Raw genomic sequence first — 14,349 nt, forward strand, 5'->3', positions numbered from 1 at the left:
CTTCACGTTTAATGGGTTGCATGTGAGTCATCGCCTAACGGTCACTTTCTGTGAAAACAACAGGAGATTTTTGTTCTCACTTTAAACTCTGATGTATTTGAAGAGCAGCTTGATATGTGAATCAGGAATGCATCAGATAAGACACATGCCAAAAAAAATGAATCCAACATATATCTGCTAAGACAGTAAATATGTATTTTGTGTGCTTTTTTGAAGTATGCAAGTAGTTAAAACAATTTTAGGACTATTATACTTATCCCCGTTTGGGTAGAACTTCTTACAGTTTTAATCTGATTTCTCTGTAAAGGAGCTCAAGGGTGGATCCTTGCTAGTTCTAGAACAGATAATATGTTAAGAAAATTTCTGGTAAATATAATAGATTTTGTTCAATTTATCATCAGTATATTTTCTACTACAAATTTACATCCATGAAGTTATTGAGGTAAGTCATAGCTACAGGGCCAGAGATCACAGCTACAGAATTCTCTTGGTAGGACAGAACAAAAAAGCCCTGACTAATTCAGGATTTAAGCAGAGTAAACTCTATGACTTATTACTTAAATGTCAAGTCCTTAAAAATATATGTATACATGTATATATATTCATTAGAAAAATAAAATCTTGCATTTTAGACTTTACAGACTCTATAAGAACATATTTTTTTCTCCAGAACAGGATCATTTCTTTTGCCTGTGGCTAGATAGCTAGAAAACATGTAAACAATCTAGCCAATGAGGCTGGATATCTGTATCTTTTTCTTTGCTGATGTGAGTATCTGAAAATTCACATATTATCCATATTTCTCTAAAATCTTATGGTTTAATATGGCTTAAGATTTTCCAGAACTCTAAACTTCTGTGGTAAGTTCCAGCTGATAACCAGAATCCCAATGAATCCAAGTTAGATTTGGACTAGCCTGGAATGGAAAAGGGAAATGCTATCCAGGAAACAACAATAAAGAGAGTTAGAAGGTGTATTGCTGCTGTTAATTGATTGGGAGATAAGAATGACAAAACTAAGCAAAACAAAAGGCTCTACAACAGTTAGAGATCATTCAGACATTTCTAAAGTTTTCATTGGAGAAAGTTAAAGTTTTAAGGTACAGCTTGAAAAAATTATAAATAGATTAGTATGTCAAGATTGCCTACAACACCTTAGGGCTAACTCAGGTATCCAAGTGATTTCTTAGTTAAACAAAAGTCTTTTGTTCCAATTCAATGAAATAATTCCTTCTAACTCTTGGCATAAAGCCTGAAAGTCATCTCAATTTACCGTGCCATTGAATAAAGTCCTCCAAAAAAAAAAAAAAAAAAAAAAGTTTGGCTTATTTTTTTCTAAATGTTTTCCAAAATGCTTTTGAGCCATTTAAATAAGGAGATCTCTGAGTAAGCTGTGGATCCTGCAATTTACACAGGGGGAAAGGAAGATTTTTTTTTTTAAATTCACTGATGCGAATATCGTCTCTTCCTGTAGCTCAGTCAAACTCTACTCACTGTTTACAATTTTCACGCAGCTATCTGTAATGATGAACACTGTGTAAATACTAAAGATCAGTGGTTCTCTACTGAAGATCTGTGAATAGATGTGTAGAAGTCAATTAAGAAGTACTTCCTGATGGCTATTGCTGAAGCTCATTGAGTTCTGTTGTGAAATGATAGTATTAACTGGATGTGCAGGAAAACTGGTTAGAAATAGTGAAATTCTTTAGACTGTAATTTTGTTTTTTTCTGTACTGCTTCTCAATTTTTCCTTCTAGTGGGTAATATACCTTGTCATCTATTCATTTGTTTTCACAGTTTAATTTTTCTCAATGGCATTGAAATATGTTATCTGTTAACAGGTCATTTCGAGACTATGTAGTCATTTGGACTTGAAAGGAATTGATGGTGAGATACTAAAGAATCGTGAAAAGTTTAAAAAATTTTAATGGTTAAAGTCAGTCTTGTTCAGATTGTTCCACACTGATATACTTTAATTATCAGTTTGGAATTTGTAATATTGCCTGAAATTCAGATGGGTGTGAATTAACACTGTACTGAGGGAGCCTAGACAAAAGGACATTAGTTGCGTCACAGAAACTTATTAAATGCAATGCTAATTCAACAGACGGATTCCTGCAAACAGGTGCACGATCTGAATTAATTTTTAAACTCTCCCACTCTTGTACACTCTGGAGACTTTAATAGTTCATATTGACAGGCACAGCACGTTGCTAATTTCATTCACAAGCTTAAGAATTTCAATACATTTTAACTTGTGAATCTATTAGATTTTTAAAAGTGTAAGTAGCATAAGGGCATCCCAAAACTGAAAATGATAATTTCTCTCTCTGGGATTTCAAACCAGTCATCTAGCCGGAAGCATGGTGTTTTTATGAATGAAATTCATTTTATAAGCTTCCCGTAAAGATTTATATATATATGTTTTTGTACATTGCACAGCCTGTTACCAGGAAGGATTTTCTTTTACTGTTGCAACAATTGGAGGGGGCTGGATTTTGTGCCTCATCAGTAAGCACAAGTAGGTTTCTATTTAACTATACCAGAGGGCTAAGAGTGGGGTAGAAATATTTTTCACCCCTATCACATAGGTTATATCTACTGACTTTAATAAAAAGATGAAGGCCCATATAACAGAAATCCCTATCACAAATTACATTTAGTAGTTAATAGCAGTCTCTAAAGACAGACCAATAGGCCATTGAACTTGAAGACATTTTGGTTTTAGTTAGTCTTTTTGGTTGCATAAAACTGCAGTGTCTGAATTTCTATACCAGTTTCCTGGTGTATCCTTTACCAGTGGTAAGGTATCCTTTACCAGTATTCGGTACCATTATATATGTCCTGTGCTGTTTTCTCACATTCAACTGAGGCGTGTAAGGTTTTATTATACTTGCAGAATATATTAGGGTTTTTATTTAATTTTCTTCAGAGTTTCTCATAAATGTGTGCTACAAGGACTCACTTTTCCAGTTTACTTTACATACATGATATACAACATAAAACTCAGTATTTTACTAAAGTTCCAGTGAGATTGGCCATGGAAATTTAAATAACAGTTCTCATTCTAGGCTTCCAATCAATAAATAAGCACAGTCAGTTTTGTACCCAGATTTCATGCTGTACTCTTGTGGGTTGGCTTTATTTGTATCTGTGATACTTTTGGAAGCTGGAATACTCTTAGAATATCAGAAATATCTTATCCACAGAAAAACAGCGTTATTTTTTAGAAAGTACTTAGGCTGCTTAAATGCTTAGGCTGCAAAAATATGAATTTTTAATAAGTTAAAAACTCTGTGGATCTGCTTTGAGAGGTGAACGCCAGCTCCTGATAGTAACAGTCCAAAATTGAAAGTGTAAAACTGATGTTCTTGACATCACAACTGTAAATTTTTCAGCAGGTGGCAAGAGAATGGAGGTTCTGCATAAAGCTGGTAGAACAATACCAGTTGAAGTGGAGGGAGAAAAAAACAAATCAACAACCATACTGCTTTCTAATTCACTAGATTGTTAGTAGGAAATATTTTGTATGGAAACATTGCTTTTCCATTCCAGTTACAGGTATTTTCAGTAGAGTGAACATGGTGGCAATAGGCTTGGTTTTGGAAGGGGGAAGGAGGGAGAGGTATGTTTTCATTATTTGAAAACGTATGCTTGGAAGAAGAGACTCGTGTGGTATTGTTTTCACAAACTGTCATTTTTAGTCAAGAATCATTGGCTTTTGTAGTTGAATCCAACCAATACCCAAGTATCTGATGTGTCCACTTGAAGTTCTCCTAAAGAAAAATTCGATTCTAAATGAAACCTAAGACAGGGCTTAAGGAGAATATGAAGCTGTGTAGATTTAGTCACTTAGTGAATGCTATGGAAATACGCATGTCCTGTGGTATTCTTTTGATACTTTACATACTTATTTTAAACACTGCTGTTCTGAGCAAATTACTTGTATTTGTAGGTGTTGGTTAAGTGTATAAAGAAAATTGTTTATAATGGCACAGCATGCCATTATGTTATGCATGAAGAGACGATTTTCTTCACACATAAATAGCAGTCAGTGGCGGTTTGAAGCATTTCATTTTCAAATCAGAGCCTGTTTTTAGATATATGAAAAATATGGAAATGGATATTTTGCTAGGTAGTACAAGCTGGTTTCTTAGGGCATCAGTAAGTATCCCTTTATGATTTATATAAGTTACAAAACATGGTGGTCTCAAAGACAGAAATGACAGTAGGTAGCTAATGTAACTTTTCCTAGAGTCCAGACCTGATTGAGGAGCTAAGTGCCCAGAGATTAAATCTATTTTAATTGTGAAGCAGAGTTTAAGCCACACATCCCTGTGCAGTAATGTGCATTGGGAGAAGTGCATCCTGCTGCCACTTCTGTCTTGAAGGATTCAGACAGCAGTAAGAAGGAAACAGCTATGGTGAGGTTTTTCAATTAATTCAGGCATTTTTGTCATTAGAGTCAGAGGAGAAGGAATGTGGCTGGGAAAATAGAGTATGCAGAAATGCACCTTAGATGCATCGCATACATGATAATAACTTAGTTAATAAATATTTAATTTTATGTATCATTAGTGGCTTCTCCCTTTGCTTAACAGTGATGATCACTTGTGTTTGTGATGTTGAACATATACTTTCTGACATAAGTAAAATCTCACCTTGAAAATTCTGAAGAATTCCACCAATACAATGTTTTGTGCCAGTATACTGGCAAAAATATGGAAGAACTTTGGTATTTCTATTATTTTTTTTTCAATCACTTTTGTAAATGTGAATTTAATCAACTTATTTCAGAGGTATCATGCTCTTTTATTTTACTTCTCTATGCAGAATATCAATTACTTGAGTTTAAACTGCATTCCTTTCAAACCCATTGCCTTATTATGTTGTAGTTTAGCACTGGCATGGTATTAAGGCATTTTAATACACACATACCAGATGAATTGCCTTATCTCTAATGGGTTCTCTTTTTTCAAAAAATATTTGTTTCCATTTATGTGCCACTATAAAATGTCTGCATTCACTTACATAATAGATTACAAGTTTACTCGGGTTTCACAGATCTTGTAAGGCTTTTGCACTTTAGTTCCTTTGATCCATCAAATCTCTAATTCTTTTCTCTGTACTCTGATAATGAAGATTCAAGCACAAAATACGTAAAATAATGCTATGTTGAAGTTTCCATGAAAATTTCTTTCTCTAAAGAGACTTGCATAACTTGGAGGGACTTTGGGGAAAGAAAAGGAGGGAATTTTGTGCCACCAGTCAAAATTATTTAAGGTGGTGATTTTTCTTCAAAAAACTCATACCTTGACACATTGTGCTATATAAACATGTGAGAAATCAACAATATCGGTTGCATTTTCTATTTTTCTCAAGGTTCTTTTGTGATTATTTGAAGGAACACAGGTATAATGGTCAGGAATTATTATCTCCAAACTAAGACATCTCTTTTAAGCTTTCAGTAATTAATTGAAAGATAATTGCCACTAGATAAACATTGTATTTTGTATGTAACTGAATGTAAAACATACATTTTATTTTTGCAAGTGCATAATAATGTAGAAGGCAAATGTTAAAATTTTGTGTCCACCTTTTTTTTTCCTTGCCTTAAAAGCATAAAACAAATCACCTCAAACAATTAATTGGCATTGATTATACTGAGCTGTAAGGTATAGGATTTATCTAGCCCATCTTCATTTTTCCCTGCTTTGGTTACAGCTATCATTTTGCATTTTAACTTTGTGAAGCATTCAAGGAAGCAGTTCCTATAGGAAAAAACAACACTCAACTGCAAGCCAGCTCAGTTTAATAGGGTTTTAAAAGTGATTCAAAGCAGGAAATATATCTTTTAAAGAAGGAAGCTCACTACTCAGGGTTCGTTTGTAAGTATGCTTTCCTTTCAATTCATCATGCACGAGTGGATTAATGTCAGATTAGCAGTGTAGAAGCAACAAAATGCTAACATATACCTTTTCAAATGTATTACAGGTGCTTTTCCAGCATCAGCATTGTATGCACGAAAGGACTTGCTTCAGAGACCTACACATGTTGCGACCAAAACTTTCCAAGGCCTGCGAATATTTGTAAATGATGAGCTTCATGAGCTCTTTATAGGGCTGAAGACAGCTGAGAAGTTTCTAAAACCTGGAGGTCGCCTAGTAGCCCTCTCATTTCATTCTCTAGAAGATCGTATCATCAAACGTTTTCTTCATGGAATAGACATGACGGAAAAGTACAATCTTGGCTCATGGCAGAAGATAAGACAAGCTCTGAAAAATTCCTCCAAAGAAGATGACTCACAAGAATTTCCCCATGGAAAACCCAACTCAAAATGGACTTTTATACAGAAAAAAGTTCTCACCCCTCAGGCCAAAGATAATCAAACAAACCCAAGAGGGAGGTCAGCCAAGCTAAGAGCTGCTATTAAACTCTAAAACAATTTATCATTATATAATTGTATAATTTCCTAAAATTTCATTTTCCAGAAGGCTACCTGGACAGATAATATCAAAATAAAAAATAAAATGGATAAAGGTGTTAGAAAACATTTTTATTATCATTGTGCTTCATTTTAATTGGGATGTAATATCAAATGGTAAAATAAGTTAGATGAGTGGGTGTCACTAATTATAACAAAAAGACATATTTATTAAAAGAGCATAAAAACTAAAGTTGTTTTTTTTTTTAACTATGGTTTTGATGTAGTTAAAACATTCCCTTTAGATTAAATTCAGAACTCTGATGTAACAGACTAAATTCTGATTGTTGATTGAGAAAGACAAGAAAGAGGTGTTTTTATGGGCGTTGGTTTCACAAAACTAAGTCAGATTACTGGTTTAGTCTAGAGTAAGTTTTTAAACTAGCCTAAGAATTCATGATATTTAAATTTCTGTGTCTGTTGATTTGTTGCAGAATGTTTGTAGCTAGGAGCTATGTCTTAATTAAAATGATACCATTATGTAATGTCTAATCCAGGAATTTATGAATGAGCTCTTACCTTTGTTAATAAGTAAATCTTTACATCTGAGTGATAGCCTGGTAATTTGATGTTTATGGATTTTAAATAATGAATTGTTCTTGGGAAAAAAAGCTACGTAAAAGGTCACTGTATTGCATTTAGACATTATAAGCAGTGAGCAAGCACCGTGAAGATTTGTACTAGATAATTTGGATTTCTTCCTGCAACCTGTGCTTGTGTGCATCCATGCAGTAGAACTTCTGTGTGTTGATGGAATTACTATGAACCCAACAAACAGGATGCTGTGAGATTTCTGTGGTATTCTCCTTTCCTGATGAAATTTCACTAAGAGGTGCTACTTAATTACCTATAAAATAAATGGCCTACTACCACCAGTTTCCTATTTGTATGCCATCCTAGCTAGTAAAATTTGTAATTTAGTTTTGTAATATATTTTTTATATAAGTTAATATGAATTGAATTTAGCTTTAGGTCTTAAAAGACCATTGTTTTGCTATTTTTGTATGTTAATGGTGATCAGATAATACCATAAGTTTCATATTCTTTGACCTCTGACTTACCTCTTAAGGAAACAAAAAAAGTCCTTATTTGGATAATCGGATCTGTAGCAGGACTTTGTTTGTGGTGAACCAGAAGCTTGGCTGATAGAATTAGAAAACATAACTTCTGACTTTGAGCTAAATGATTACTTCACTAGCTTTTGAAACAACACTGATTGGATCATTCCAGACTTGATTTTCATCAAGCATCATCCTCTGTGTTGATTATTTCACTGGAGTGTTTGGGATTATATTGACACAAACAATTGAAATTTAAATTCACCATCTATAATATACAGTATATTGATACCTGACTGTTATTTAATTCATTGGTAAAGCTAAATCATGATAACATAGATCACTAATCTGAAATACCAGTTGAATGATGGGCACTTCCAAAATTTCAATATTCTCTCTGCTTTCATTATATGTGTTATTAAATATTAAATACAGCATTCCACTTCAAATAATATTATTTACTGACACCGTAGAGACAACAAACCTTGCCTTAAATAGATATTTTTTCATTCAAGCATTAAATATAAATATCAAAAGTTATTTTTAGTTAAGATTCCATATTAAAATGTACTCCAATAGGAGGTTGGAAAAATTATGCTTCTACCATACGCTTAAAAGAGTGCAGTGCTATGTGCTGTTAAGGAACGCGTGTGAGGACAAGAACATCCAGTTGTAGAAGTAAATATCTGCAGAAACTATATGAAGACATTACAATTCCTTATGCTTAAAACTATATTTAAAAAACACGCCTCCCACATCTAATTTCAAAGACACAGATTCTTATGATAAACTACTGTATACCAGTTGTTGTAAATGCACTTCTTCATTTTCTGATTCAAGAGTAGGAGACCTGACCTTACCTTTGATGATGAAGGTTGCAAATCCTTTTAGGTTGGAGTTGCACAGCCATGGAAGTGCATCAATCAGAGCTCTTCTCTGTACAGGATCTGTTTCATTCTTCTCAGGGTCTTCTCACTTTCAGCCTTGAGATATGGAGAGTCCTTGAATTTAATTTCTGCTTCACTGAAAACAGATTTTTTTTTTCACAGAAAAAAAAAAAAAACTTCTGTTTATTTTTAGACAAAGTATTCTTGTATCTTTAGGCATTTCATTTCTGTTTAGTAGGTGAAGTTCTGTTACGTGAAGGGTATTAGGCCTTCATTTTTTTTCCAACGTACGTTGAACTTTCCTAATGTGGTATGTTGCACATGTTAGGAAACTTTTTTTTTTTTTTTTTTTTTTTTTACCATAACCAAAAACATTTTTTGTATGAAGGAGATGGTATCTGGTAGAAAATTACAGTCTTAATGAAAACTAAATCATGCCATCAAGATACAAATTATATATCATTTCTGAGAAATGCCATTAAACCTGAGCAATATTAATTTTAAATCAATCAAAAGCAAGATCATATATCTGAAACCAATTAAACAAAATACTGTAGCCTATGTTTACAGAAAATGTGGCAATACCATAATATTGTATGTGATGGGAAGATCAGAAGTGACCAATATGTTCAATATTTGTAGAGAATATGAAACAGTAGTTGTGTAAAGATGGTGGTGTTGCCAAGCAATATGTATGTGCGGAGCTTATTGCTAGAATATCTCTTTTCTTATTAGGACTCAGAAGTGTGTGGGAAAAAAATAAAAGATCAAAAACCAACTATGAGACTATTCCTGTGCATTCTAAATGTACTTTATATTAAAGTTATTTTAAAAATCTGATTTAATGGGTTACTCAAGAGAATGTACAAAGTTGACATGCAGTCTAAAGTACCTACCGAAAGAAGAGATTTATGTAGAATAATGTCTTGAAAACCAGACACAGTTATGCTGTGAGGTTTTTATAGTACAAATACTATAAAAAGTACTTTTTAAAAGCATCAAGTTTAAGAAATTAGCTGCATTTAAAACCTGTGTATCTGTATGAGGGCCCTCTGACAATTATTATTTCAGTATTGTTTCCTAAGAATTATTATAAGTTTCATTGTTTAAGAATATGAAGGGCTAATCATACTGTCTTCAAGTAATATAAGGAATTAATTTTCTTTTTACACCTACTGTAGTTGAGTAATTTCTCAGTAGTCTTTTATAGTTGCATCTACTGAGATTGGCAATTGACTGGGAAAGATGTGTGTTGGAAATGTCAGTTTTTGTATGCATTTTGTGGTATTTGACAGATTTTTGAAGGAGAAGGGTCTTAATGTAGCGTGAATGGAGAAAATAGTTATTTCAACATACCCACTATTATCAAATGGCTATCCTTTAGTAGCAAGTGTTGTATAAGTCTTTGCATTCTGCTTTCTAGAGTAGCATTTCTACTATTATTAATGATTCGTACAATAATTGCTATGATATTGCTCTTTATATTGGAGAAGACATGGTATTAATTAAAGAGTTTATGCTCTAAAGAGTATAACAGTGCCATGAGGGTGGAAACATGAGGACGTATGCCCTGAGGAAAGGAGACATGCAGGGGTAGGATGGTTGCAGCAAGCCGTCTGAGATACAGCTTGTTGGTGGTTTTATTTGATTAATTTACGTTTAAAAATAACTGAGATATTAGCTATCATTGTGTAGAGTACATACGTACTTGTGAAAAATTAGAAGAACTTGAATAAACAGCAAAGTACTGAACTCAAGCCAATTTGTTGCTGTCCATTCTACCTAACATCTTTATCTCTAGCAAAAGTAATAAAGAGTTCATATCTGCTTTTCTTGTGCAGCCAAAATCTCTCCAGGGAAAGCTCTTTAGTAAAATTAGGGCTGTTTGCACCAGGATCATGAATGCTGTTGGGTGGACTGGGGCATTCTGTCTTTATATATCCATGCATTTATTTATTTTTCATTCATATAGCAGTTTTTTTATGTCAATGGCTAGCTTGGAATAATATGCTTTTATATTTATAAGTCTTTCAGAATTACAACCAAATGTGGAGGCCTTTTTACACCTGACATGTAGTAGAATTACGCAGGATTTTGTGGATTAATTAAAACTGCGATGCTCTAGTGAACGTGAAAAATAATTTAAATGAATGTAGAACAAGTTCTGCCCTTCACACACAACCCATGAAAGATAGAAGAAACAAATGTGTTTAATCAAACTGTAATAAATAAGCTGCAAAGGTCAACGCCTTAAAAAAATCCACTTTATGGTGAGGTTGAATAAATTAACATCATTTTAAAAATAAAATTTCATATATATATGTATATGCATATATATATATATATATATATAATTTTACCTGATGTAGGATAAGCACCAGTGGTGAGGTAGCTCATTCTCTCTACATGGTTGTAGAGCATGGTTTTTAGTGCATAATCAGAAGTAATAGAGGGAAGGCATACATGCTTCTAATCTAGTTATGTATGTTTTCTCTTCTCCTCTGCAGTTAGAGTTGTATGGTTTTGTGAATCCTAGGATAAATGAGAGAGAAGGGCTTTTCTTTTTTTCAGAACACTGTAATACTTGTCCATCCAACTTTATTAAACATCATATTTAATACTTTTAGACATACTTTGCTGATGATATACCATGTTTTCCAATACTTAGGAAGAGGGGCAAATATTTGTTCATGGGGATGTCTAAGCTTAAAATAAAATAAAATAAAATAAAATAAAATAAAATAAAATAAAATAAAATAAAATAAAATAAAATAAAATTAAAATAAAGTGTTTGGCTGCCTGAATTTCTCACTGTACAGATACAGCTATAAGAAAAACTGTTTTCATTGTACCTTAATGTTTCAGAAAATTATATTTTGGCTGATGCTTTTAAAGCCTAATTTGTTTGGTTGTAATATTCAGTCAAAAACAAGCTGGAGATTTTTTAAAATGTATTTTTACCATGTTTGCAAATATAAACTTGACACTTTGTTTATAGCTATCTTTAAAGAGTAAAACTGGAGATACAGCTCCCTCTGTCTGTCCTGGGAATACCTATGCTTTGTTTTCCTCGGAGTGCACCTGCAAATGATTATAGTAACAGCATGTTTATTGTCAACATAGAGATGCAAGACAAAAAGATGTGGATAACTCTTTCTTACAGGTAAGTAGTTGTTTTAAATTACACTAACTGCAATTTTAAAATAATAAAGGCTGTCAAACAGTGAGTTATTTGCTTATCTGAAAATACTTCAATCAAGATACCTAATTTAAAAGGCAGAAAAAAAAACTTATTCTCAAACATACAAATTATTATTAGAATGGAACACATGAGCAAAACTTCTAGATGTTTTTTAGTGCCCATACAATTTCTACAGAGGTAGCAGTGGCAAACGTACCTCATATTTTTGTTGACATTCATGAAAGAAATTTCTGTGTTGGTGGAAAAATCTACATAGACAGTAAAACATTAGGGGTTACAAGAGATAGTGAAATGAAAATAATGATGTTATATAAATCATATCTTAGAATTCATACATGCTATAACACCTGAGTGAAAACTTAGGTTTTATTGTACCTTGTTGTCATTTGTTTGCACATCAAGTTAATTTGAATATGTGGATGTGATTCTGGCAAAGAGAATGTATACTGCTTCAGGTTTGTAGGGTGTTTGCTGTTCATATTTTCACTGAACATATAGTAGAGCTCAGAATAAGTCACTGCCAGGTTTATGATCTCAGCATCATCATATTTTAACTGTAATTATATTAAGAATGTTAACAAGGTTATATATCACAAGTCAGTAATTATAAAATAAATATATATATAAAAAAATCTTGAAGCACAGTGCTGTAACTCATATACCAAAATGTGTGAAATACTTAATAACAACTTAGTCACAAGCAATTTAGGCTAGAAAAGTTATTTTTTAATTTCAAACGTTATTTTATGCCTGTTTCTTCACACCCTTCCTTAATTTTATTTATTTTTCTCCTTTTAATCAAAAGTAATTTCATTCTTAAGAATATCTCTCATAGACTTTACAAAGAAACAAAATAAGGATTATTGACAGTCCTGGCTGATAAGTATTTGAAAATGAGTATATCATAAAAACTTGTTTTTTAATACAGTGCAAAATACATATTTTCAAGAATAATGACACATACGTGCTTGTTAATACATGCACAATCTAGAGCCTAATCTTGCAACCTTTCCTTACAGGAATATCTTTTTAAAAGCATATGTTATTTCTAAAAGTCTTGTTTCTTGAACTTGTCATAGGAATGAGAGCTGAAATCTTGGGCTAGGCAATGAGAGATGTCAGTGCACGGATGAGTCCAACAGACTAGTGGGTGAGCTCCTTTGGAAGCTGAAAATTTTTAATACTTCACAAAACAGGGTCCACTGAGTGTGGGACAGTCTGGGCTAGCTGTCAGGATTAACACAATAATAACTGAATATGATAATGATGAATTAACAAAGTTTTTGATGCAGAGGCAGTTCCACTGGTGTATCTTACATTGCATTTCACAAAGGCTTAATAGAGGTGACAGTGGGTTTCAGATTTAGAAAAAAAAAATAAATCCTTGAAATTGAAGCTGGTATATAAGGTTTTGCTATGTATCTTGGAAAGAGCAAGAGGGTGACAGAAATATTGTTTGAGAGGAAAGGGGGTTCAGTCTCTACTGCTGCTGCCCCTGTTAAAGGTATTAAAAAGCTTGCCCTCATTTCAAACATGCAGGGTCAAGACCTTAACTGTGCCTGTAGTGTAGTTACCAGTCACTAACTGCAGTACAGACTATTAACCCGCCTATTAAAAGCTAGCAGGTGATGCAAAATTATAAATCAGTAGATTAATTAAATGTGCTTGGCAAATACCATGCTCTATAGCTGTACTGCACTTAATAGCATTTTAAAACTAAAGTAATTAAGATGATTAGGGATGTGTCACACTAGCCTTCACACCAGGACCCTGCCAATTTTTCTTGTGTAGATAAACACATTGGTATTGGGCTGCGCCCTCCACAACTGGGTGGAAGCACTTCTGTAGCTGATATGGTGTGGTGACTGATGCCTAGATTAAAATCTGAACCTTCCCTTAAAAATGGTACAATATGTTGCTTTTTAGAGCAATGACATATTAGCTCATGCTTTATTAATAGAGCTCTAGTTATTTTGGAAAACAACTGGTTGTGGGGGTATTTTCTGTTTGCTGCTTGAATTTGGTAATTTATGTGTATGTATTTTTTCCCCAACATAGACCCAGGACAAGTTACCTTATTTTTCTTTTAAAATTCAGTGAAACTTTCCTGGAACCAGCAACAGATAACATTTTTCTGTGACCAAAAAATAATTAATGAAGTTAATTACAGTGACTGTTAGATCCAATTATATCCCAATGGAAGCAAAGTCCTCCATAAATACCACATTCCCCAATAGCCCAGTAATTCAGCAACATATTGAAAAATACTCTTTTGTAGTTCAGCAACTTCCTTAGTTATAGTTGGCAAATGTTTTATGCAGCCTATCCAAGTCTTAGTTTAGTTTTCAGGTTTCTGCTTCATTTGAGTAGGTTTTGTAAAAAAATAAATAAAATTATCAATTTTTTTTTTTTGAAAAAAAGGATTGATTCCTTCATTCAAATATATTCTTATACTAAGAGAACATTGCTTTTTTGTGTTTGTTTTCTAGTTTTTTAGTTTTTTTGTTGAGGTAATACAGATCTAATCATTTCTGCCATCATTTCATTATTTCTCCTTTGAAGTCATTGTTTGTATTAGGAGTACAACATTAAGGTTGGCTACTGAGCAGAGCAATTGGCTGTCGTGCTCCCTCTTACGCAGTGTATCGCATTAACTGCTCTGATTTCCAATCACATCCTGTAGCCTGCAGAATAACAGGTGCTTTTCAGCACACATTCT

General features: G+C 33.1%; 1 protein-coding gene across 4 annotated transcripts in view; it reads left to right on the plus strand.

The window, feature by feature from the left end:
* METTL15 (methyltransferase 15, mitochondrial 12S rRNA N4-cytidine) overlaps window positions 1-8,787 on the plus strand; it is a 94,782-nt gene extending 85,995 nt beyond the window's left edge. For all 4 annotated transcript variants that reach the window (XM_027458141.3, XM_038180195.2, XM_038180194.2 and 1 more), the window contains one exon: window positions 5,994-8,787. In XM_027458141.3, the coding sequence (XP_027313942.3) occupies window positions 5,994-6,439 (446 nt within the window). In that variant the 3' untranslated portion in view covers window positions 6,440-8,787. The remainder of the gene's footprint in view (window positions 1-5,993) is intronic.
* The last annotated feature ends 5,562 nt before the right edge of the window (window positions 8,788-14,349 follow it).

The sequence above is a fragment of the Anas platyrhynchos genome, chromosome 5 (genome assembly GCF_047663525.1).
Source record: "Anas platyrhynchos isolate ZD024472 breed Pekin duck chromosome 5, IASCAAS_PekinDuck_T2T, whole genome shotgun sequence".
Classification (NCBI taxonomy): Eukaryota; Metazoa; Chordata; class Aves; order Anseriformes; family Anatidae; genus Anas; species Anas platyrhynchos.